The sequence below is a fragment of the Globicephala melas genome, chromosome X (assembly GCF_963455315.2).
Source record: "Globicephala melas chromosome X, mGloMel1.2, whole genome shotgun sequence".
Lineage (NCBI taxonomy): Eukaryota > Metazoa > Chordata > Mammalia > Artiodactyla > Delphinidae > Globicephala > Globicephala melas.
In genome coordinates this window covers 117,517,243-117,543,924 of record NC_083335.1, presented here as the reverse complement: position 1 = coordinate 117,543,924, position 26,682 = coordinate 117,517,243, and the positions used below count along the sequence as shown (strand labels likewise).

General features: G+C 48.8%; 1 protein-coding gene across 3 annotated transcripts in view; it reads left to right on the top strand.

Annotated features, from left to right (window-relative positions):
• The window catches only part of WWC3 (WWC family member 3), a 122,497-nt gene that overhangs the window by 21,559 nt on the left and 74,256 nt on the right, over positions 1-26,682 (top strand). For 2 of the 3 annotated variants that reach the window (XM_060292424.1, XM_060292425.1), the window contains exons 2-3: positions 20,880-20,989; positions 24,575-24,778. In XM_060292424.1, the coding sequence (XP_060148407.1) occupies positions 20,880-20,989; positions 24,575-24,778 (314 nt within the window). Of the gene's footprint in view, positions 1-20,879; positions 20,990-24,574; positions 24,779-26,682 lie in introns of those variants that run through there. The other variant, XM_060292427.1, reaches the window with a different exon arrangement.

Genomic DNA, 26,682 nt, shown 5'->3' with positions numbered 1-26,682 from the left:
ATAGTTTTTTTCAGAGAGAGGGAGGGCAGCATGTCATACTCTTTACCCATGATGAATATAGCATCAGGTAAAACCCTGAGGTCTTAGCCACAGAAATGCTCTCGGTTTTATACTAATTTAAGGTGGTATATATATGTATATCTCCCCCCCAAGGAGATTCTGATCAGCAGGGCCCAGGAAGCCCCCTGATATCCATTTTCTTCCCATTTTTAAAGATTGAGGTGAAATTCACATAACATGAAATTAACCACTAACCATTTAAAATGGTTAATTCAGTGGCATTTAGTACATTCACAGTGTTGTGCAACCACTGCCTCTGTCTAGCTCCAAGATATTTCCATCAGCGAAAAGAAAACCTTATACCCATTAAGCAGTCACTCCCCATTCCTCCCTCTTTCCAGCCCCAGGCAACCACTGATCTGCTTTCTGTCTCTCTGGTTTGCTGATTCTGGACATTTCTCGTAAATAGAATCATAGAATGTATGGTCTTTTGTGTATAGCGTAATGTTTTAAGGCTCACCCATGTGGTGGCACGTATCAGGACTTCATTCCTTTTCAGGGCTGAATCCCATTTCATTGTACGGATAGAGCACATTGTGTTTATCCCTTCCTTTGTTGATGGGCATTTGGGTTGTTTCCAACTTTTGGCTCTTGTGAGTAGGGCTGCTGTGACACGCATGTACAAGTGTCTGTTTGAGTATCTGCTTTCAGTATTCTTGGGTATATACCTAGGAGTGGAATTGTTGGGTTATATGGTAATTTGATGTTTCACTTTTTGAGGAACCATCAAACTGTTTTTTTCCACAGCAGCTGTACCATTTTACATCCTCACTAGCAATGCATGAGGGTTAGTTTCTCCACATCCTTACCAACACTTGTTATTTTCTGTTGTTGTTTGTCTGTTTGCTTTTTTGAAAAAACGACCATCCTCGTGGGTGTGAAGTGGTATCATTGTGGTTTTGGTGTGCATTTCCCTAATGGCTGATGATGTTAAGCCCCTTTCCATGTGCTTTTTGGCTGTCTGTATATCTTGGAGAGATATCTGTTCAATTCCTTTGCCCATTTTTTCATTGGGTTGTTTGCCTTTTTGTTGTTGAATTTTAGGAGTTATTTATATATAACGAATACTGGACCCTTGTCAGGTATATGGTTTGCAACTGGTGTCCGTTTTTGAGAAGTTCTCCTGGTGAGTTCAATTAGCAACCAAGCTCAGGAACCACTGATCTGGACCAGTGATTCTTGGGGCTTCCTGCAAAACACCTGGGAAGCTTTCTGAAAACAAACAAACGCAGCCCCTTGGCCCCTAACCATGGGGTTCTGGTAAGCCCCCTTTCCCCCACAAACAAACAACTACCTGGTGAAGCAGTAGTTTAGCTAAGGTGACTGACGACCTGACTGAATGGTTAGGTGTCATCAAAACAGAGAATCCAGCAGCTCCATAAAGCATCAGCCGGCATCAGCTCCCTGCTCCCCTTTCTCCAGAATGTTCTGTGCAGAGCATCACGCTCACTCACAGGATGGCCTGGCCTCCCTGGAGTACCACCAAGACTTGCCATGTCGTCAGGCCTCTCAGGAGGTGACATGTCATCTGCCTGTTTCTCCTGTGCCCATGGTAAGGGCACCTCAGCATTCGTGTGTAAAATGCTGAGCCGTGCGCTTACTGTTTCGTTTTGGTTTCTTCTGATGGAGAGAGCACGATTGGTGCTTGCGTGCGGTGTTTCCGCTTTAATCACGGTAATGTGGAATGTTGCGGTTTTCCACTCTGAAGAAAGTATCGTCAGTCTGTTGTCCCCCTACCTCATGACCCTAATTCCAAAGGAGGCTGAGGGCTTGGCTCAAAACTGAGAAGGTGGGATGGTCGTGGGATGGTTGGTGGAGCTTTCTAGTCGAAGTTCTCGTCTGATAGGAGGCTGGGCATGGGGGCAGGGCAGGGCATGCTCCCTAGGGCTCTCTGTGTCATAGGAGTCTCTTCTTCCGCTGACCTGGCATTGTTTCCCACAGCATCCTGCATCACCCCGGTGGGTCCCTTCTCGCCCCTGGCTTCCCAGGGGCCGAGGCCCTGCCGTGTTCTTCCTTCCTGCACCTTCTGCTGCATTCCGCCCCCTGGCCTCCCCCGCCCATGTCTCCAGCTGGTCGAAAGTGACTTACTTCCATACACACTTTGGCAACAGCGTAGGGACTCCTAAGAACAGGTTTTGATGGGCAGAAAAGCAGAAGAAAAAGGTCACCTCAGAGGGATTCAGTTCCATAGAAGTGCGCATGTTTTATTAAATTCCAAGTTAGGGCACGTGGTATATTTTGCTGCGCAGTATTTATAGGATCATTTTACTTAAGTGCCGCATCACATTCACCCTTAGAAAAAGGCAAAGGAAAGTCTGTTTCGAATAATCTCCTGGTCAGCTGTATGTCTCATGCTTAGCACGTGCTCTGTGTACCAGTTTTAAAAATTGATGACTGTTTTAGAACCACCGTCTCCCTCTGAAAGAGGAGAAACTGACCGTGGGATGAGCGTGGCATTTTGCTCTTTACCACATGCAGAAGCATATCGTCGTGAAATGTTTTTAGTGCATGTATTTGGCTGGCAGTTTTCCGTTCTCTCCTCTTTCCCAGACTGTACACTGTCTGGGGCCTGCCCTCATCCCTCGTGTTTCCCAGATCTTTTCTTGCACTTGCCGAGTGGCAATGCCATCACCCACCCCTGGGCTGAATAAATAATTATTTGATTAGAGTTCTAAAGGTATTTTAAATATTCTAGGTGGAATTCTCAGTTTGAAAAGCAGATGCTGCTTAAAGTAACTGATCCTGTGCTTCCCGTATATAGTTCCTGACTCCTCTCACCTCCCATCTTCCCTCTCTGTGGAGGTGCCCCCGCCCCCCAGGAGCCGGATGACTATTTACCTGTGAGAGCTTCACTTATACGAGTTGGCTCAAGCCAGACTTCAAGTTATAATTACCTAAAGAGCATTTAAATCTACTACTGCTCGTGCTCCCCCACAAATCAATGAGGTCCAGCTTCCGGGGTGAACCCACACGTCCCTGCTGATTCTCCTTGCAGCCAGTGTGGAAACCCACTGTCATATGCACCCCATCTTGTTCACGGTAATGAATGAATATTTGTTGATGATTTCAATCTCATCATAAAACTCGGGCACATGAGCCTTGACGTGAGAAACCAGAAACACTGAGGTTTGTAAAGGGGAACGAAAGGTCGAATAGCTAGCTCTAAATGCCGTTGTGTTATTGCTTTGGAGCAGTGACGGGGCCTCAGGGTTTGATGTTCTGCTGAACCTAAAAATCACATATGTTTTTGTTGCATCGCTTCCTACTCTGAGCTTCCATCGCTCTCTGTGTGCCCCTCCCATTGAGGGAGTTTGTCAGGTAGTGGCTGTTTGTTATTTATTTGCTCCCTGGCTGAGCTGAATTCCTGGAGGTTAACTCCTGGCACTTGGCATCTCAAATAGCTTTCCTGTAGTGAGTATTGAAACAAATGAATAGCCCTTTACAAATTTCTTAGAGCTTCTCCTAGGGTGGGGTCCCCAAGCTCTCTTATCCTTAGCCAAGATTACCTGCCTGCAACCACGAGCATCGTTTATACCAAGCCTCGTGCCTAGCTCTGCGTGGCAGGAGCTCCCTGTGCGTTCCGTCTGTTGGCTGGGCCATGCTCCAGGAAGGGTTTGCCCACCTCTGCACCTCACCTTGGCGTGGTGACTACAGCCTCAAACACCCACCGGCGCTGGGCCCCCAACCAAACTGCCAGATGTCAGAGGTCACAGGGAGTGGTGGGGACTGGGGCATGCTAGTGAGTGGCCCTTCCTAAGGGGATGGCCCTCATCAGCTTTAGCCGTTTTTGTCTTTGGGGACTCTTATCCCCATGTGCCAGCTCTTCCTATTTCTAAGGGAGTTGGAAATTCAGGTATTTGAAATGAAATCTGCTGAGGTTAAATGTTGGAAATCCACTGGGGTTTTGGTAGAATATCTGAGGGCCGACACTGCAAACCGGATAGAACACAGCTGCAGGCTGAGTTGGCCCTGGGACGGCCTTGGAGTCACGTGCTTCCAGCTCTCACTGTCTGGTTTGCCCTTCTTCTAGACAGAGAGAAGCAGGAATCCGGGGAGAATTCAGTGATGGCCGCACTTGTGCGATGGGATCATGGGGAGAGGAGAGGAGAGGAGGCCGCTTTGGGTTCTGGGTAAACGCTCTCTCATACAAAATGGCTTATTTTCTTTGTATAGACATCCCACAGTCCCCTCCAGCTCTCTACCTACAGTTACTGTTGTGTTTGAGTGTTTTCTGTATCTAGTCTTTTTTCTTTTTGTAAGTAAAGAAACCAAAATGCGGTGATATATCAAGTAATTTTATAGCCACCCTTTCTCCCTGACCAGTAACCAAAGCCCTTCCAAGTTATTCCAGTGTCTTATTAAACACACTTTAAACATTATCCCAGGTAGACCTCACAAGGAGGAGAGTTCTGTTTTGCTGTTTGCTCCCTTGCCCGCAGTGCCTGAGCAGAGCCTGGCGTGTGGTAGGTCCTCAGGGACTAACTATTACATGATTGTTGGTGGGCAGTAATTTATTGGGTCCCATCCTTATTGTTGGCCATTTGACTTGTTTCCTTTTTCCTGTTATTGTACCTAGTACTGTGATGCCCCTCTTTATACATTAAGCTCTTCACCTGTTTTAGATCATTTTTCATAGGTGTTGCTGTTGGCATTTGGGCTTGGGTGATTCTTCATGGTGGACTGTCCTGTGCACTGTAGGGTGTTTAGCAGCATCCCTGGCCTCCACTTACCAGACTCAGTAGCACCTCCCCTCCACCCTTGTGACAACCAAAAATGGCTCCAGACACTGCTAGGTGTCCCCGGGAGGCACAGTGGCCCTTGGTTGAGAACCACTGTACTAGTGGGATTAGTGAACCAAAGTGTCAATGTATTTTAAGATTTTAAACCTTAAAATACATGCTGCTCGGAGAAAATACTTCAGTGAGCTGCTGTCCGCTGCCTCTCTCTACCCCATTTCACCCAGCCTCCTTCCCCTGGGAGATCAGCATCCTCCCACTTCCCTGTGACTCTGGAGCAGTGCCGTCCAGTAGAACATTCCGTGATGATGGACATGGTCCATGTCGGCCCTGTCCAGTATGGCAGCCACTAGCCACATACATTTCTTGAGTACTTGAAATGTGGCTAGTGCAGCTGAAGAATGAACGTTTAATTTAATTTTAATTAATTTAACTTTAAATAGCCACATGTGACTAGTGGCTTCCTCAGTGGACAGTGCAGGAAAGCCCCTCTGTGTGGCACCCCCAAATCACCCACCCTTTCTCAAAGTGGCCCTGATGAGAATCAGCTCAATAGCAAGTTTTGAAGTGACTTCTCCTTGGTTGGAGTTTGGTTACTGTTGAGTTCAGCTCCTTCTTTTGTTACCTTCCAGCATCCCAGTTAGTGAGGAAAGCAACCTAAGGAAATAAAGCCTAATTGAGATATGAAGGAACTGGGCTGCCCTCTGGCCCTCTAAGCCTGCCTGGAATGTGTTTGCCTATAAATCCTAAGGGGCCTGATTTGGGAATTCTGACTTGCAGGAGAGACCCAATAGGAGGATGGAGTTTTCCCTTAACTCAATCCGTTTGCTTCCTACTTTTCTAGAAGTTTCTTCCCCACTGGCCTATATAGATGAATTCTTCACCTCTTTATCCCTCCCTTTCGCCCTCCATCCTTCTGTCCACCCTTCATCCATCCCTCTGTCCACCTGTCCATCCCTCCATTCTTTTGTTCATCCTTCATCCATCCCTCTGTATATCTTCCCTCCTCCCTCCCTCCTCCCTTCCTCCTCCCTCCCTCCCCTCTCCCTCCCTCCCTCTGTCCCTTCCTCCCTCCGTCCCTCCCTCCCTTCCTTCCTTCCTTCCTTCCTTTCTTCCTTCCATTGACCCATCTACTGATCCAACTGTTTATCCGTCTATCCATCCCTTCATCAATCCCTTTGTCCATCCTTCAGTCCATGCATCCCTTCCTCCATCCATCCTTCTCTCTGTCATTTTTCCCTCCATCCTTCCAGCTGTCCCTGTCACTCCATCCCTCCTTCCATCCATCTGATCTCAGTGCACTCCTGCTGTAGGGTCAGGGTCTGTGCCAGGTACTGGGGAGGCAAGACCTCTAGGATCCTTGACTTCGTGATGTGCACAGACTAGTTGGGGCATCTGAAGGCACTTGCCCTTCGATGAAGATTCAGAGCAGAGTCTTGGGAGCAGGATTACCTGGGCTCGCGGTGAGGTAGCCTCTGCAGGGAAAGGGGGCTGTGGACGCTTAGAGTGAGAAGATGAGTCAAGGTCACTTCAGGGTTGAGAGCACTGGGCTGGTTTGGGGGAGGATAACAAAGACAGAAGGCCTGCGTCATTGCGGTCTCATTCTCTGCGATTGGGTTGCTGGGCCATGGTGTCCCAAAGCCGGACAGGCAGAGCCCTTTAGTCTTCCTTGGTTTCTGGTCCTGGGAAGAACTCCTTCCTTCACTTGTGTCCCCTGTGCCATCATGAAGCAGACCCCAGGCACATGAGGGGAGCAGTGTTCCAGCGATCGAGGGGCCAGTCCCATTTACCGTAACGGTGCTCTTTGGTGACAGTTCTGAGCTCTGCCCAGGTGGGCTCAGGCGCTGAGCGCTGGTGGCTTGGTCTTGGGGATGTGCACCGACAAGTTTGACAGAACAGATGTATTTCAGAAAAATCGCAGGTTACTTGTTCTAGGTGTTGCTTTCCGTTTTGGACACAGCAGCCAGCGGTCCTGCCTAGCCCAACGACCCCTGCTCCCCCGGCCAGGGCTCCGGGGGGCGCGTGCAGCAGCTGTTGGTGTCCCTGTCAGCAGGGCTGAGGGGACGGTCCCACGGGCCTCCTGGTGGTGGGAGGGACCTCGGGAGAGGGCTGGAGCGTGGGTTCTGAGGGAATGAGCTGGAGCCCAGCCCGCGGCCGTTCTGGGGGCCTGCACGCGCGTTTCAGTGAGGGCACTTGAGAGGCTCGGTGTGGATGTTAATGGCCTTCTAGAGGCTTTAGGGTGCAGAAAGTTCAGCCAGAGTGGCGGGGGCATGCGAGGAAGGAGCCCTGGCGTTGGCGTGCAGATGCTGACCGCTCCGGCTTGTGGCCACGCGGTGGGGAATTTTGAGTCGCTGTTGTCACGCAGTGTACTTACTCAGCTCCTCCAGGTGGGAACCTGGCCTCTTTTCAGTTCTGAAGGAGAGTTTGGGGCTCACTCTTAAGCCACTTCAGGGGGCTGCCCAAGTATTGTTACCCACAGTCCTGCTCTGAGGATGTTTTAAACAATTTTTATGACTTGATATTGAGCAAAGTGACGGAGTCCCTGCGCCAGTGCCTGCAGTTTGGGGGGCAGCTTCCTACGTTACGGGACATCCTCACTCGAGCCAGTAACACCCAGCCTGCCTCGCTCATGCCTGTGGTCCCCGCCCGAGCTGGCCCGGCAGGGAGGCTGCCGCAGAGGCAGCGATGACCCGTCCTGCCTCCTTGGAGAGTCTCAGGGGAGCCCTGCGTTGTAGAACCTTTACAGTGAGAATGAGTTTCCCGTTGGGCGGACCCATGTTAGTGCAGAGGTGCCTCCCAAGACCTTAAGCTCATCGCCTTCCTGATGTCACATAGAAGGGAACGCAGCAGGGTCCCGGAAATAGCAGAAGTGGTTACTCCTGTTACCCTTCCCAGAGTGTTCAGCTCAGGTGTCCCCTCGCCATCAGCACCGGCCTGGTGAGTGGCTTCACCGCGACTCAAGGACCTGCCCCCGTCACTGAGGCCCAGCGCTCCTCGGGCCTTGACCTTTCCCGCCCAGCCTCTGCTCCCCCTTCCTGCTGTCCACTTTCTCTGTAGCCCGAGGGACGTTCCTCCGAAACAGATCTGATGCCCGCGCGCCCGCCTCCATTCCTCAGGCCTCCCTGCCGGTTGCAAACTGCAGCCTTGCTCTTTGTCAGGCCGGCCGTGCCTTCAGGGGGTGGGGCGGGGGGAGAGGCTTCCTTTCGCCTCACCTGTTCTCACCCCCCCTGCGTGAGGCCTGGGCAGGTCCCCCGTCCTCCCTGGGCAGGTCAGAAGCGGCCTTGGTGCTCCTCTCTCTTGGGCCTTGAACCCACCGCCAGTGAAACCGGCCCTTCCTCCAGGAGCTGTGTGTGCTCTCTCCCTGGTGCCTCTTCCCCTGGGCAGGGAGCTTTGGGAACAGGGTTCCCGAAACTGGACTTCCCGGACAGGCAGCATTTCGTGTATATATGAGGGCAGCATTTTGGGTATATGTGTAAACATGTTTTTCTAGGGAGGAGATCGATGGCTTATCTCAGATTCCCAGAGAGATCCAAGACCTAAAAGAACCGCGAGCACTTGCCATTCCCTGCATCCTTTCCTGGCACGTTTCTTCATCAGAGCTTGATTGGTGTCTGAATGTCTTAGATGTTCAGGCATTTTCCCCTCTGCTTTTGTTCATGGATTCAGATGGCGATATATGCAAAGAGGCGTCTGTAAAGAATGGAATTCTCATGCCCAAAAGAAAACAGATTAAGTGACTGCTAAAAAGTGGTGTGTATGTCTGGGTTTTTTTTGGTGGGGGGAGGTAATTAATACAAAAAAGGGCGGGTGATAAAATCCTTTAGCTCTTACTCTTAGAAGCCTGGCACAGGACTTCTGCAACTGGGAGCAGTACGCAGGAGCGAGCTCGATCTCGGCAGTATTTGCGAAGCTGAAATTGAGATCACAGAGCCGAGTTCTGTGCCGTCTCTGCCGCTGTATGCCTGTGTGCCGCTTGGCTGAAAGGATGGCCAGACCATTCCGGGTCGCCTCCCCCTGTGATGCCATTTCTAAAGAATGTTATTGTTGGGCCTCTTTGCGCTCCTTGGCCAGTGGTGTTTTCCTCTCGTATTTCAGTTGAACTTTCTTCTTCCGTCAATTGTTACTTTTTCTTTTTTTTCTTTTCCGAATCCTTCCTTAAAACCTCCTCTTTTAATTTTTAAATATCCCTTCCTGTCTGTGATATTCAGTAGTAAATTAAGAACCAAATTTTTATAACACTGTATTTTATTCTTAAAGGAGTATTTTAAGTCTCTCTTCTATTGTTTTGGCCATACTAAAAATAAGAAGATGGCCATTAACTTCCCAAACTGTACTCTTCTCTGAGTAATCATCATTAGCAATTTGTCAGGAGAGTAAGGAGGATAAAAATTATTTAAAAGCGGAATGTGGTGCGTATATGAGTATCCTTATAACAGTAATACAGCATCTTTATTTCCGCTCTTTTCCTCAGGGATGGTGGTTCCTGCCTCACTGGCAGGAACCCTTTCATTTTTGCCTGGAATCCCTCCTCCGAGCTCGATGGGAGTGCAGAGAGCCACTGGTGACCCGAGCAGGCTTCTCCCCCCTGGTCTTGCCACTTCTTAGGTGCCTGTCCCTGAGCTCAGTTTCCTCCTTAGGTAAAGTGGGGGTGGTTATGAGGGACCCACCTTTTTAAAATTGTCGTGCTGATTAAAGAAGTTTCTCCCGTCCCTCTGAGCACAATGCGGGCTTTGCCTGGGGGGTCTGGCAGCTGTGACTGCACACTTTCAGCAGGGTCTGCAAAACCTACAGGTGGTAGGCGGCAGCCCTGTGCATTAAACACGGTGGTTCCTGTGTGACTGGATGCAGCCACCTACAGGTATATCCTGCCTGGAGCGTTGCCTTGCCAATTACTGCTCCGGAAAGTAGGAGACCATTCTGTATCACATGTGCAATGGAAAGAAAAGTGTCATGACATAGTATGTACGTTCTACCCTTGTGAGGTATGATGTGCTCCAGTATTTTCTTTTTAAACCAAAACACTGATTGGGACCTACTCCATCGATTTCACTGCTCACTAATGGGCTGTGGCTGTAGCATGAGAGCGTGACGTAGAGTAACGTGACAGATGAATACAGAGGATTGGGAATGATGGTTTAGAGAATGTTTCAATGTGTCCAGCTATTTGGAAGACGTCCAGGACATTGATCAGCTATGACTTAGAATTTGTGGATCAACATCGCCAGATGTGTGTAACAGTTTGACGTGAGTGAGATGACAGTCACCTACGTCCTTGGATTTTTTTTTCTTCTCCCCAGTTTTTCATATGACTTGGAGTCCTGACATTGTTTCTTCCTACTGTAAATGAAGTACTTATTAGGAATCGCAATGTGTGTGTATTTTTTTTAACACAGATTTTAGTAAGGTGTAATTTACATCCCACAAAACTCACCATTTTAGTGTAGTTAAATGAGTTTTAGTAACTGTATGCAGCTGGACCACCATCACCAGGATGTTCGGTTTTAGAACATTTCCATCTGCCGTCCCCCACTTTCCCACTCTGGTCCCTGATAGCCACTGATCTGCTGGTCTGCTTTCTGCCTGTGTATTTTGGAATGCCTGCTTTTCTGGTTCCTCTTTGTAAAAGGCGGGTTCCGGAAGTCACACTGTCCTGGGAGTTGTTGTTTCTCCACCCACCCGTGCTGAGAACCTCATTGGCTGGGGTTCTCCCTGGTGGGTAGTCGGCCTGGTCGGGAGCCCAGGGAGGAGGAGCCATTGGGGTCCATCGGGAGGGGCTAGGTTCTGAGGGCTGCTCTGTGCATGCTTGGGTGGGCGCGGGGACTTGGAGGGCAGCTGCGGAGTATTGGAAGGCCCAGAGCCGACTCTGGGTCTCCTTGTGAGGACCCTCCAGCCTGCACTGGCTCTCCTTCCTTAGCGCTGTGCATCCAGGATGCCATTCGTAATGCGACAAGCCTGCCTTTCCTATGGCGCTGGTAAACAGATCTCGAGCACCTGTTCCTCCGGTCCCCGAAGAGGAAGCGATGCATCCGTCACACAGCAGCCCACTTTCTTGGATCCAGTCTCTCAAGCCTCAGATCTGCACACCTGCTCATGAGCGTATTCTGTCGAGGCAGAGACGTGTGAGAACAGCTCTAGAACTGCCGTGGACATGTATTTGGTGGCAGGCTCCATTCGCCCTTAATCGGGTCTTGTCTGTGACTCACCCTGTGTGTGCAGCTGAGCACCTACTGGGGTGCGCCCTGGAGCTCTGTGGGGGCAGGTCAGAGCGGGAGGAGATGCCATTCTTGCCCAGAAGGAACAAATGCTACGGGAGATGCGATGTGAACAAATAACCACCTTCTACTTAGAGTTTTAATAACTGTCCCAGGAGGAGAGAGAAAGTGCTGAGGCTGGCCCAAGAAAGGACAGCTTACTTCCTGCTGGGGTGGGCTGGGTCTGGACAGGAGGAATCTGGGCCAAATCTTGGAAGACGCATCAAGATTTGAACAGGAAGGGGGCGGGAGGGAAGCATGGGAAAGGGAGAGAACGCTCCAAGTTTGGGAATAGCTGTTCCCGCGGGGCTTGCTGGGAAGGCGGATGGGCAGCCAGGGGCGGAGGGAAGGGAAACAGTTCCCTGCAGGATGTTTTGTGGTCTTAGAAACCTGACTCTTTCCAGATCCCCACCAGGGACTTGTAGAAGACGGTGTCTCAGGCTGGATGTTTCTTAAGTGGTCTCAGTCTCAGCCCGTGGACTTTGCCGTGGTCCTTCGTAGAATCAGACTGTCAGAGAACGAGTTGAGGTCCCGGAGCTGTGCTGTCCAGCGCGGTAGCCACAGCCAGATGGGCAACTGGGCGCTTGAGATATGCGAGCCCAGCAGGAAGTGAGCTCACAGCGTAAGACACACACCAGCTTTCAGAGACTTCATACCAAAAAAGGATGTCAAATATCTCATTTATAATTTTTATAATCATTACATGTCAAGTTGATAGTATTTTGGATGTACTGTGTTAAATAGAAAATATTATTAAAATAATCTCACCTGTTTATTTTTACCCTTTTAAATGTGGCTACTAGAAAAATTTTTTAAATTAATTAATTAATTTTTGGCTGCGTTGGGTCTTCGTTGCTGCACGCCGGCTTTTTTTAGTTGCCACGAGCGGGGGCTACTCTTCATTGCGGTGCGCGGGCTTCTCACATTCTGGTGGCTTCTCTTGTTGCAGAGCACGGGCTCTAGGGCGTAGGCTTCAGTAGTTGTGGCACGTGGGCTCAGTAGTTGTAGCTCGCAGGCTCTAGAGCGCAGGCTCAGTAGTTGTGGCACATGGGCTTAGTTGCTCTGCGCCATGTGGGATCTTCCTGGACCAGGGCTCGAACCCGTGTCCCCTGCATGGGCAGGCGGATTCTCAACCACTGCGCCACCAGGGAAGCCCTAGAAATTTTTTAGTTAAGTATGTGGTCCTCACTGTAAATATTTCTATTGGACAGCACTGCCCTAGAGAATTCTTTTTACTAACTGGGCTGAAGTTTGTCTTTATTTTAGTCTAAGTTGTATCATTAGAGCCTATATTTGAGGTGAACAAAGTGTTTTCACTTATCTCAGGATTGTGCACTTGATGGGCTTAATGAGAAATTCTTTTTCTGTCATTTTCAAGGTGGATGACCGTCCTGGGTGAGGTGCTCAGGCAGGTGACTGCGATCGACTGCCCCTCTGGCTGTGATTTCCTTTGGGTGGTAGACTTGCATCTTGGCCTGTGGGCAGCTTGCTCAGCCCTGCATCCTAGCATCTCAATCCCAGGCTTTTAAACTGTGTTCCACTCGTACAGTATTATTCTGCTACATCAGAATAATACTGACATTCCCCCAGTTTTTAGAGGAAAAAACAACATGGAAGGAAAATGCATGTTTATGGAGTATGTAATAAGTCCCCAAAACCTTGATATTGGTTACAGCCTTTTAGCCCTACCACCCCATAGTAAAGATGAGAAAACTGAGGCACAGCCAGACAGTCATTTGCCCAGGCTCATCCTCACTAGTAAGTGCTTATAGTTGCCTCAGTTGGAAGTTTTTCCTCCCATGATGTTTTTACAAGTTGTTGCAGTGTCTGTCCATTGTCAGCGTGACTCAACAAAACATACACTGTACGACTTTACACTTACTCAGTCACTAGCTCGTGGTCTTTTTCAGGCGTTGTGACTTCGGTTCACCAGTGTCTGAACCCGTGTGAGAACTGGTAGGATCGCTGTGAGGTGGAGCCCCCAGGAAGTTTGCTGGTCGTCTGAAATACCTACTAGATTGGTTTGCCTTTGGACACTTTATTCTTTGCTGGAGGAAAGAGCATCTTGCCAGAATCCCGCCCCTGTCCACCCTGGACTCTCCCTTCGTGGTGGAAAGGCCCACACTCAGGAAACCATAGTGTAGATGAGAAGTGGACTTTGTCGGTAGAGAATCAGAACAGAGGATGTGGGAGGTCTTCAGGGACATTTCATCACGCTCTGTGGCCTGCTGAACCACCTTTCTCCCTTACTAGGGTGTATCTGCCTAAGGAGAGCTGTTCGAGGGAGGAATGATCCCGTAGCACCTTGGCCTCCTAAGCCCTGTTTTTCTTACAATTTAGGCTTTGCAAGCTCAGTCAAATTCTAGTTTGTCCTCTTCCAGTTGTTCCTTGACGAGTAATTGGCTCCATTGTGGTTTTTATATGATATAAGTTTCTGAAATTGGCCTGATTAGTTTATCAAACAGGTTAATGAAGACCTGTTGTATGTGAGGGCTCTGGCTCTCTAAAAAGACGAATTAGAGAAACAGAATCCTTTTTCTCAAGGAACTCACAGACCAATAGGGGAGGCAGCCATATCAAATGATTACAGAGTGATAAGTGCTGTCACTTATTACAAAGTGTTAAGTGCGCAGGCTTCTCATTGCGGTGACTTCTCTTGTTGCGGAGCATGGGCTCTAGGCGCATGGGCTTCAGTAGTTGTGTCTCGCGGGCTCTAGAGCGCAGGCTCAGTAGTTGTGGCGCACGGGCTTAGTTGCTCCGCGGCATGTGGGATCTCCCCGGACCAGGGCTCGAACCCGTGTCCCCTGCATTGGCAGGCGGATTCTTAACCACTGCGTCACCAGGGAAGCACCCAGACTGATAATATGTAATTAAAAAAAAAAATTTCTAAGAAGACAGTCTTTTCACATGGAAACCACAAATGTAATTCAAGAACAATTCTAAGACTCAACACTGAAATCGGGTCACTCATGCTACAGTAATACACTGAAATGTCAATTGCAACGTTTAGACTGAGCTCTAGGTGTGGTTACTCCTTACCCTAAATTCTAGAATTGAGACTAGATGACAATTGCCAAATCAAGTATATGCGTGTTCTATAAATAATAAATGTGATTATTTGAGTGACTTTTCAGGACTAACGTGGCAGGCTTGTGGTGTATTCATTGCTGTTTTAACTTTGCTGTTTTTGTGTAATTTCAGGGAGTTTAGGGACCCACTCCCTGCTAAGTGAGAACCCGGCTCTTGAGTGTCAGTGTGCCACCACTGGAGCTGGAGAAGCACTGGCACAGCAAACAGGGTGTAATTCACCACGTAAATAACCACAAACAGCCGGGCCTGTCCTGGTAGGCTCTGAGACTCGCTGTGAGCCATGCGTGCCAGAAAATGTGAGGGACTCATCATAATTTCTTGAGGATTGGTTTGGAATGAAATTGAGATGAATAGTGTCCTAAGCGTATTCCTAAGGGAAATATAGAGATTATCTTGTTCTAGGAGACTGGAAAATGTAGTACAGGCACCATAGGATTACCCTGGCCTCCTTTTGGTAAAGAAAATGTGTTCAGAACCAGCGTTTACACATAGACACAGAGAACAGAGTACTGGTCACCAGAGGGGGAGGGGGTGGGGGGAAGGGCTAAATCAACGCATGTCAGCTGTATGGTGATGGATGGAAACTAAATTTTTGGTGGTGAGCACGCTGTAGTGTATGCAGAAGCCGAAATATGTTGTACACAGGAAACATTGTTATAAACCAGTGTTACCTCAATTAAAAAAGAAGTCTCACCATTAGAAAGATTGTGTATCATCCAAATAAATTCATTTGCCTTCATGGATTGAACAAAAAGAATCGGTGCTCATGCTTTGCTCTCTTCTCTCTGCTCTCACCTTCTGCTGCCCACGTTTACTTTTCTGCAATTCAGGGCAGTCAGCGTCAGATATTCCAGCCCCCTGAGCGTGGCCGGGAGGGAGGACATGGCTTTTGAGGCACTGGGCCACCGCCGCCGGCTCCACCCGCTGTCAGCCCTGCAGTCTAAATAAAGGATCTTGCAACGGGGAGGTGATGCTGGATGATCTGGGTGGGCCCAGTGTAATCTCAAGGGTCTTTCTGAGTGGAAGAGGGAGAACCAGAGAGATGGCATCCTGAGAAAGACTCTACCAGCCGTGGCTGGCTTTGAAGATGCAAGAAGCTGCCGCGGATGCCAGTAGTCTATTACAGACACTGGTTTTAGTTCACTGAAATCAATCGGACTTCTGATCTCCGGAGCTGTAAGATGACAAATGTGTCGTTTAACGCCACCAAGTTTGTGGCAATTTGTCACAGCAGCATGAGGAAACTAATAGTGTCTGAAGCAAGTCTGTTGGAGGTTGAGGGGGAAGCAGGAAGGGGAGTGGATGGAGCTGGTCTCCACGCTGTAACTGAAGAGGCTGCACCCAGCCAGCATGACCCCGTGAGGTTGGTCGGATCACCCCCATTTTTTTTTAATGTTTATTTATTTATTTGGCTGCACCGGGTCTTAGTTGCGGCGTGCAGGATCTTTAGTTGTGGCCTGCATATGGGATCTAGTTCCCTGACCAGGGATTGAACCTGGACCCCCTGCATTGGGAGCGCGGAGTCTTAGCCCCTGGACCACCAGGGAAGTCCCCACCCCCATTTTAAAGATTAGGAAACTGAGGCAGGCCCAGAGAGAGAAGGAATGACTCATGCAAGGTTTCATGGAAGTAAATGGCTCTCTGGGAACTGTTGCTGGCTGAGATGGCCCAGTGCCACTTCTTAAAGAGCCCCGCAGGATGCAGCAGGCAAAAGGGAACAAAAAGAAGCCCGTGTCTGTGTCCTCCAGCATTCTCTCCCTTCTTGTGGACCAATTCTGGTAAGAACGGCCAGCAAACCATATTCATGTCCTCTGCTGAGGCCAAGAAGAGCCGTTTGTGAAGCGGGGAATCTACGGTGGGAAGATCTGTGCGGGGCGATTGAGGGCAGGGAGAGCTGGCAGCTCCAGGTTGATGTCGCTCAGATAGGAGGAGACCAGTGAGAACTGGCCGCGTGGGGGCCTTCATGTCCCACTGCAGAGCGGACTTTGCTGTGGGAGGACATTGGTGCCTGGCTTCTCAGCTCATTGCACACTTCCCCCACAGCCTGAAAATGCCGGAGAGCTTACGCTGCACTCCCTACCTGCTTGTTCTTTGAAAGTGAAGCACGCTCGTGCCATCCAGATTTGTCCCGAGCCCTTGAACAAATGCATTCAAGATATCCCCAGAGGGTGATGAGAAAGGCCATCTCACTTCACTGGTAGGAGTGTATGCTGATGCTAGAGCACCTTGGCAGTATACATCAGGTGTTTGCTGTGAGCTCATGTCCATGATTTACAAGAAGGAGCAGAAAATTGGAACATACCTAAATAGATGACTGGAGGTGTGCCTGGTAAAAAAGTTACGGTTTACTGCACATGACGGAAGGTTCTAAAATGATAAAAAGCGATGGTGACAGAGACTTAAAGGACATGAGGAAATACACAAATGAAAAAAATTAGTGTGTGAAATTGTATCTAGTATGATGTCAGCTGTGGAAAAATGTAGGAAAATAAGCTAAACCATGAATCCAGGGCTTCTGGATTTTAGGTGATTTTATTTCCTATGCTTTATACTTTACTGTATGAATTTTTTTACGTTGACTTCACAGTAAGGAGAAAAGACCTTCATATCCTTCAACCCCATAAATTTACTTCTGGGAATCTTCCAAAGAAAATAATTGTAAATACAGATTACGAGCTATATGCACAGAGATGTTCCTTTCATCATAGTTTTTTAAATTCAGATGTAATTCACGTATACTATAAAAACCACCATTTAAAGCATGCTGTTTACTAGTTTTTAGTATAATCACAAAGTTGTGCAACCACCATCCCCTATCTAATTCCAGAACATTTTTATCACCCCCCAAAGGAAGGCTAACCCTTTAGCAATCCCTCCCCATTCTCTCTTTATCTCCAACCCCTGACAACCACTGATCTACCCTCTGTCTCTATGAATTTGCCCGGTCTGGACATTTCTTGTAGATGGATGCATACAACATGTAGCCACTATGTCTGGCTTCTGTCACCCAGCACAGTGACTTCAAGGTCCAGCCGTACTGTAGCATGTGCCAGTACTTCATTCTTTTTTTGTGGCTGAGTAATATTCCATTGTATGGATAGACCATGTTTTATTTGTCCGTTCATCAGTTGATGGCCCTTAGTTGTTTTCACCTTTTGGCTATGGTGAATAATGCTGCTGTGGACATATGTTTTCGTTTCTCTTAGGTATACACCTAGGTGTAGAATTACTGACCCACATGGAAACTGTGTTTAACTATATATTTGAGAAATTGCTGAACTGCTTTCCAAAGCAGCTCTCATGAATATTTACACTAGTGGAAATTAGGAAATAGTGTAGCTATCAATAGTAGGAAAGTGCTTAGGTAAAACATATTAATCCCCTTAATGAACTGTTTGTAAAAATGCAAGTTATTTATTCTTAGACCGGGTGCTGGGGGTTCAAAGGCAGCTGAGACAGGGTAATTGTTCTCAAGGAGCTTAATCTATTCAGTTGTTCCAGGTGATGTTTACAAATAATTTATAACAAGTGGGGACAGAATACTTAGGCTATAGTGTTAGGCCATCTTGAGTAATTTTTGGAGAGACTCAAGGTATGAATTATTAAGTAAACATGTTACAAACTTAAGTGGAAAAGGCAGGGGAGAAAATTGTGTATACTGTATGATCATGACTATGTCAGAAAAAGACGAATAAAGAGAACATATAGAAAAAAGATGGAGGAAGACACATCAAAATAGGAATAATGGTTGTTTTTGAGTGGTGGTGTGCATGGACACTTCTCTCCTATTTAGGTGTATTTCCTAAACTTTGTGTAATAGAAACAAAAATACCCTGGTGTCTGTGTGTGGTGATCGTAGGAAGGAGTTGGTGGGAAAAATCTAGCATCAAGTTTTTGGGGAGATGAGAACTCAAGAGCCTGGACTGGCATACCTGTGGGTGACAGGACAATAAATTTAGATATCCTCGATGCTCTGATTGAAAATCATGCCCAAATTTGTCTGCATACAATGAAGTTACAGCTGTCTGGAAGTCTGGAGCGTGTGTCATCCTGATAAATAGGTGGATGAAGCAGAAGCGCAGCATAGATGTTTCACGGTGTGATGGATGAAGCCAGGGAGTGGGTGTTTCTCCCTGCTGTCAGCTGCTTCCTTTGCTGCCTTCTTCCTGCCCAAGGGCCCCCTGTCCTTGCCTTCTAGTTTACCACTTCTGTCTTTTGGGAGCTGGAAAACTTCTTCATTGAGCCTGTTCGAACTGCTGTCAAGTGAGTAAAAGGTCTCCAAGTGTGAGCCCTGTGGACAGAGGAGATGAACAGCAAGGACTTGATAACTTCTTCTCCTTGCTCGTGGTGCGAGCTGGACTCCGAGAGGCGTGACTTGTCATCTGCTTGCTTCAAAGTACTGATTCTGTGGATGATCATGCAAAGCCCATGCTCTGTTTAGAGAAGTGGAATCAGAGACATACGAATTCTATATCAGGCCAAAATAAAATTTGCCAAAATGGTAGATGTGTCAGTTTATTTTTAGAAGAAAGAGTATGGAAGTGTTATTTTACTTACTTGCGTTGTTTATTGGATAGAAAATTGAAAACTATGAACTTGAAATAGTTTTATAACAGTTGTGAGTTGTAAAGTAAATGAATTGGGCTCAGCAGCGCTAGAAGGTCAGGCTTCCCACATATGTATATATACTTTTTTTTTTTTTTTTTTGCGGTATGCGGGCCTCTCACTGTTGTGGCCTTTCCTGTTGTGGAGCACAGGCTCCGGACGCGCAGGCTCAGCGGCCATGGCTCACGGGCCCAGTCGCTCCGCGGCATGTGGGATCTTCCCGGACCGGGGCACGAACCCGTGTCCCCTGCATTGGCAGGCGGACTCTCAACCACCGCGCCACCAGGGAAGCCCTATATATATTTTTAATTAATTTATTTTACCTTTAGCTGCGTCGGGTCTTTGTTGCTGCATAGGGCTTTTCTCTAGTTGTGGTGAGCGGGGTCCACTCTTTGTTGCGGTGCGCGGGCTTCTCATCGCCGTGGTTTCTCTTGTTGCAGAGCACAGGCTCTAGGCGCACGGGCTTCAGTAGTTGTGGTGCGCAGTCTTCAGTAGTTGTGGCTCACGGGCTCTAGAGCGCAGGCTCAGCAGTTGTGGCGCATGGGCTTAGTGGCTCCGCGGCATGTGGGATCTTCCCGGACCAGGGCTCGAACCCGTGTCCCCTGCACTGGCAGGCGGATTCTTAACCACCGTGCCACCAGGGAAGCCATTCCCACCTATATTTGTCTACTAAATGAGATCATGTATGTCAGGATGCTTAGAATGTGCCCGCGCTTGGGCATCTTTCTCTAGGCTTATACGTGAATCTAGAATAGCAGAGTTGTGCTCAGGACTCAGTTTATCTTCAGGTAGCATTTGTTGTGGCTTGGCCCCATTCAGGACTTGAGTCACGCACAACAGCCTGCTGTTACCTGTTTGACTTGGAACCACGCCACCACCACACCATTCCTGACCCGTAAAGGAACTGTGCTGCGGACACTGGTGTTTGGGACTGGGACCGACACTATGCAGTAGGCTCGTCTTGTGATGTTGTGGGGTTTTGAGCGCATCGTATTTGAGAGGATTTCCATGGTGTGTTTTACCTTCTGTATATGTATTTCTGTTTTGATATTGACTCTAACTTAAAACCATTGTGTTTAAAACGAAGATGAGTTCAATCAGTGCCGTTCTGATAGTGTTTATCAATTTCTAAAAGCTCCTGGGAGAGACAGAGCTTTGTTGTCGAACCAGTTTGGGGAAATAACATGTTCAAAATTCATACTTGTCTTGTGGGGCTTGGCATTGGTTGTGGTGTCTCACTTTCCTGGGGCCAGAGACTGGAACAGAGATGTGGGAAGACTGAGTTAGTGAAATTTAGGTTATCAGATTCCCATGCATACCAGTCAATGTGCATTTATAGACACAACTGAATAGATAGCTGCCTGGACTCAGACGATTATAGGGGCAGCTTGTTTTATGCCACAGCTGTCTTGTCAATCAGTGTGATCGTGGGGTGTAGGGGCGGGGAGGTTCTACTTAAACCCATCTGGAAAACCTTTCCTTTATCTATCTGTGTCAAGCCAAGCTTTCCTTGATCAGATTTACTGATCAGATTTACTGATCTGATACTTTGCAGTTTCTGATTCCTTCTGTGTAAAGAATACAGGCAGTATTTAGTAGGCATCTCCTTGTATTGTTACCATGCTTGTTTGGCTTTTTGCCTTTGGTCAGTGGTTAACATTTAACTCCTTCACTTATGACCACTGGTAGATGAAACTTACGAATACATTTTAGATACATTTAAGCTGTAATGTACAGAAACTGAAAGTTGTGAGGGGGGAACATTTGTCAGGGAATGAGAACATAGGTGCTCTCCTGTTGTTGTGGCAGAGCGACATTCCATTGTCATCACCTCATTAAACATACAGCTTGGAAGAAGATGCTTGTTTTACCTGTTCTGTAACTGTCAATATCTGTTTTTGCTGGTATTTAAAGTTGCACTGTGGGATAGTAATGCTTTTAACTGTGAGTGTACTGATACTGTTACTGATGATTATTGAGGCAAAGCCAGTGAGTTAATTTTCCAACCAAATAGTTGGAGCAAAAGCAGTCAATTAGATAATAATTTTGTATTGAAACCGAATTCTACAGTCAATTCAGCAAACTTACATGAAATTGACCTCACTTTCAAATTTGCTTTCATAATTTTATTTTGCAGGATAACAAAGCCATTGACCTTTGCCGACTGTGTTGGGGATGAACTTCCGTTAGGATGGGAAACTGTATATGATAAACAAATTGGAATTTATTACATGGACCACATAAATAGTAAGTACAGTGCCACACTTGAGTTGTTACATATGAATGACTTTCCATATTGATCCCCCGGTAGCTAGGAACTCTTTTTGTAGAGTGAAACAATTGTTACTCTCCAATGCAGCATTAAACTGGATTTTTATCAGTGTCATCAGAAGTGTTGATTAGCTGAGTTCTTCAACAAGTGAAGCAGTTGTGTAGCTACCTGGCTTGTGTGTTGCTCAGGACTGCATGGAATATGTGGAATGCAGAATTTGAATACCTAAAAGAAGGAATAAATTTCCCAGGCAGTTTAGTAATAGAAATCTCTCTCAAAATGAGAAGGGTGTTTCTAGCAGAGTGAAGTTTACAAGTTCTTGGAACAATAAATGCCCAAGTGGTTACCTTAACTTCATTTTGTCTTATCCCTTTGATTTTAGCTTTAATATACCAAACATTTTGGAGCTTTGTGAAGGGAGAAAATGATGTAAAGACCACAGCTAAAATAATGGGTCCTTGACCATGCCAGCCTTCTTGGTAGAATTGTCGGGAGCGGTGGTTCTCACCTGGGGCTGGTTTTGCCTCCCAGGGACACATGGTAGTGTCTGGGGCATTTTTCATGGTCATGCCTGGGAGAGGTGCTCCCGGCATCTGGTGGGTGGAGGCCAGGGATGCTGCTCCCCCTCGTGCAGTGCCCAGGACGGCCCCCCGAAGAGGCTGAGCCGCCTGGAGTGTCCGTTGTGCCGAGCTGACGCGCTGCTTCCCGCCCTCCTTGCTCTCTGCCGCCTCCTCAGCCTTCCTCCGTCTGGGACCAGCTGGGGACCCATTTCTCTCTCAGATTCACGTTTCTTCACTCCCCCCTTTTCGTTCTAGCTGCCTCGTGTTTCTGTCATCGTCATTACTACCGGGGATCCGAAGTTCCCCTTGGTGTGCTTTCTGTCCTTCAGTTTGTTGAGTGCGGGGGAGGCCGGGGGCGGGGTGCCCAGCATGTGAGTGACGAAGCTTCTTCCACGCTCACTCCCACGGCTCCTCCTGTCCCCTTAGTGTGATCGACCCGAGCTGGTACCTTTAGGGCTGATTCCTGCATTGTCGCCTGCCGGCCGGCCTCTGAATTCAGCATTTGGAACTCTGAATGGCGAGGCGTCCTGGCTGGCTCCTGGGGCAGGGGAGTTTCCAATCCGTACCCTCAGCCTTCACGTGACTGCGGCTCTCACCCAGGGATTGGGCAGGGGGGTGAGTGCCGCCCTGGCCCTGCTGCCCTCCCCGGCGGTTATGCCAGTGGCAGGAGGGCTTCCGGGTGGGTCCACCACCCTCCCTCTGGCCCGGCTGGCCCGGTGCCCCTGGGCTGCGTGCGGCCGGGCTGTCTGGCTCTTCTGGGCCACCTTCCCCGTGCTGTGGGCCTCTCTGGGCCCGGGCGGCAGTGCTGAACGGCACAGGCATCCGCCTTACACAACGTTTTTGGAAGCCGCCTACCTGCCGCCGAGGCCTCTAGCTCGTCTCTCGTAAACCCCAATTGCTCCTCCCTCTGTGTCCCCTTCTTTGCCGCTGGTGTGCCTTGCTGTCCTGCTGGCTGAGTCACAGCGAGTGTCACAGAGCACCTCTGTATGCTGGCCACTCTTGAGGCCCTGAGGACACAGGAAAGTGAGACCCAGGCTCCACCATGAGGATTCAACATGACATGCTGGACTTGGCCATGAACCCGAAAACCGAAGAATCACCACGGACTTTCTTCCGGCCCCCTTGAGTATAACGGGTGACCCAGCACCATGGGGAATGTGGCTGAAGACATCAGCTCCAGGGTCATACCACCTCCTCCCTCTGAGGCCTTCAGGGAACCCAACTCTTTTTTTTCCCCAGGAACATAAAAGATTATTATTGTAACGATTAGTACATGGGCCAGAGGCCCCACTCCAGAAAGCTTGCTCCTGAGGCTCGGACTCTCGATAGCACAGCTTTACAGCTCTCTAAGGGCACAGGACCTGGGGAGCCAGATATTAAGTTGGAACCGTGCAGATTGACGGTGACGTGAGGGACCAGAGGGGCCCTGCGCGGATCACCTGCAAGGTTCCCAAGACTCTCGGGTGCGCTGGACAGAGTGCGAACGATGCCTGTCGGCCGGGGTGAGTCTCATGGCTGAATCAACGTCAGAGACATCCGGGCACTTATAACAGCTGTGACTCTGCCCGCACCCCCTCGGCCCACTGAATCTGGACTCCGCGGCTAGGTCAGGACCCCGATTTTTGTTGTCTTTGTTTTTTATTTCCCCATGGGAGCTTTTAAGGCCCAGGGAGGCTTTCTAGGAGGGGCCCTGGGGTAGCAGTGTGAAGCGGGGTAGGGGATGTTGCTGGGAGGGGGTTTAAAATGGAAGGACTTACTTGAAACATCCTAGCAGGTGCTGTGTGTGTATGGGGCAAAGATAACCTAAAATTTACATTTTTAACCATTTTGATGTGAGTTGCACAGAACGTAAAGTTCACTGTTTAAAAGTCTGCAGTTCAGTGGCAATTGGCGCATTCACAGTGTTGTCCAGCTTCCACTTTTATCTAGTTCCAGAACATTTCGTCATGCCAAGGTACAACCTTGTGCTTTAAAAAAGGCCATGTGTTAGAGAACCGGAGGCAGAGTTGGGAAGGTCACTTTGGTGAGCGCACGGAGGATGGCTTTTGGCGGGATGAGGCAGGCAGCCTGCGTGTTTTTGGAGAGAGATCGTGAGGGTCTGATTGAAGTAAGGGGAGAAGGAGAGAAGGCGTACGTCGGCCACTGTGATACGCAGGGGCAGGAATTGCCAGTTGTGGATGACCCATGGAATACTCTGTGTGGGGAAAGGAGCGCACAAGTCCTCTGAGGGCGAGTCCCAGGCTGGCTCAGTGGGTAGATCCAGAGGAAGGCGCTACTCAGAGGGGCAGGCGGGAGACGCAGGCGCTCGTCAGCGTGGCTTCCTCTGCTTTGCTTTGGTTTGTGTAGTGAAAGGGCGCTGTGTGAGAATGAGTTCTGCTTTGGACGAATGACTCAGAATTACTTTGCGTTCGTCCAGGTGGAGATGCCTCTAGGAGGGAGGAGGAAGGAAAGGATGGGCGCTCAGGGGAGAGGTTGGAGCCGGAGGTGGGCGTGAGCCCTTAGGGGAGCTGCTAGAGTGAGAGAGCCAGAGCGGAAAACGGGGGATTTATGGGAAGTCCAGGAAGAATGCAGAAGGACGTCGTCTGGCGTGGGAGGTGGGAGAAGGGGAGCGAGCCAGTCACGGGGACAGCAGAGCCCACAGCAGCCTGGCTTGAAGAAGGCAGGGAGAGGAAGCTTGGACGTGTGTCTTAGTTTGACAGGGATGACCTCCTTTGGGTTCATGTCCACCAACATTTACTTAGAGTGTGAAAAGTTGCCTGGTACCGTCTTCCCCTCCATGGAGCTATTGCATGTCTACAGAGCTTTCTTCTCGTCCCAAGCGTGGATATGTAAATAGGAGGTGATCCGCACTCTGGGAGGTTCGTTATATAGACGCTTCCATAATGTACCTCCTGGTAGTTAATTAATTTTCTCATCGACTAGTCATATAACTGCATGATTATTGGTCAATGTAAAGATTTTACTTTGAAGTCCCTTATGTTCTTACCCTTTCAATTTCAGAGCTTACCCAGATTGAGGATCCCAGAGAACAGTGGAGGCGGGAGCAGGAACGGATGCTGAAGGAGTATTTAATTGTAGCCCAGGAGGCCCTCAACGCCAAGAAAGAAATCTACCAGATTAAGCAGCAGCGTTTCGAGCTGGCCCAGGAGGAATACCAGCAGCTGCACAAGATGTGCGAGGATGACGGCCGCTCGTATGCCAGCTGTGAGTTCACCGTCCCCCGCGGTTAACACGCGTGACTTCCAAAGCTGTCTGTCTGCTAGGCTTTTTGCAGACACTGAGCTTGAGTCAGGCAAGACAGCTTCCTAAATTTTCTAATCGCAGATTGTTAGGTAGTCAGCCTTCCACACTGGAATCCGACGGTCATTCACTACCGCTCCTTCAGCAAATGTTGATCAAGTGTCCGCCTTGTGCCCAGGCACTGCAACACGGGGGAGCCCAAGAAAAGAGAGGCCCCTGCCCTCCTGGAGCTTCCATGCGGGTGGGGAAGGGAGAAAATAAACAAGCATGTTTCAGGTAGTGACACGAAACAGCCTCCTGGCTTCTGTTTGTCAGCGTGGAAAAGGGCTTCACCCAGAGATCTCTGCCGTTATTCCTGCTTGTCTGGGGTGGTCCCTGGGAAGGCCATACGATGGTTTTGTTGGTCCTGGATGGAAAGATTCAGGAGCCTCCACACATGTCAAGCCCCTGTCTCTTTGTAGCATACTTTCTTGGGCAAGACACTGAAGGTGGGGGAACTCAGTATAACGCGGGGAATCAGGGGAACTCCGTCTGCCCCTCAGGTGAGATGGGTGCACACTGACGTCTTCCAAAGGGGACCCCTCCGAGTTTTGGAGCCTGCTGGATGTGGCCTCCTGTTTCAGGAGGACTCAGCAGATGCTCAGGAATTGAAGGAATCAGGTCCAGTCGCAGAAGCCAAAGCCTCTGGTTACTGACCAGTCAGTCGGTCCCTTCCCGACAGAGTTGTCACGCTTAACCGCCCACTGCAGGTGCTTGTGGCCATGCCTGTCCCGCGTGCCGGTGAGCTTGGGGAGAGTGTATGAAGTCGGTACTGCTAGGTTTTATTGTATAAAAACCTAAGTCTGGTTGAGACATGAGGGACTTACTGTGACGTGACTGCCACGTTGCCAGGTATTTGGCTCTGGTGACACAGCTTTGAACGTTAAGGACGTGGTCAAAGCTTTATCCCGTTTTGCAGGTCAGAATGGAATTGAGGCCAAGGGGCCAAACATCTTTTTCACTGCAGCATACAAGCTGTGAAGAAGAGAGCAGTGGGGGTGGGCTTTGCCTCCTGTAGCAGGAATTGAGATGGCTGTGTCTCCATGTGCCATGAGAGAATGCAGGCTCAGGTATGATGGTACGTTGTTTCCAGGCTGCTTCATCTCTTGTTCTTCAGCTATTGATATGTACTAGGTTTTTTTCTTGTTTGTTCCTTTTTTTTTTTTTTTTTTGCAGTACGTGGGCCTCTCACTGTTGCGGCCTCTCCCGTTGCGGAGCACAGGCTCCGGACGCGCAGGCTCAGCGGCCATGGCTCACGGGCCCAGCCGGTCCGCGGCATGTGGGATCTTCCCGGACCGGGGCACGAACCCGTGTCCCCTGCATCGGCAGGCGGACTCTCAACCACTGCACCACCAGGGAAGCCCTTGTTTGTTTCTTTTTAACTGTCCATCAGAATGTGATGGGTCAGCTCAGTGCTAGTTTTTAGAAAAGTCTGGTCTCTTCCTAGTTTTCTTTACTTGTAATGTCTTTCTCTGATTTTGGTATCAGGATAATACTGGCCTTACAGAATGAATTGGGACGTGTTCCCTTCTCCCCAGGCTTTGGAAAGTTCATGTGGGATTGGTATTAATCCTTTCTTAACAGTTTGATAGAATTCACCAGAAAAGCCATCTGGACCTGGAGGTCTTTGTGGGAATGTTTGTAACTACAAATTCAATACCTCTAATAGATACAGGGCTAGTCAGATTTTCCTGTTTCTTCTTGAATCAGTTTTGGTATTTGTGTGCTTCAAGGAATTCGTCTCTTTCATCTAATCCAAAAATCAGTAAGCTTTTCCGTAAAGGATCAGATAGTGTTTTAGGCTCTGTAGGTCATATGATCTTAGACGC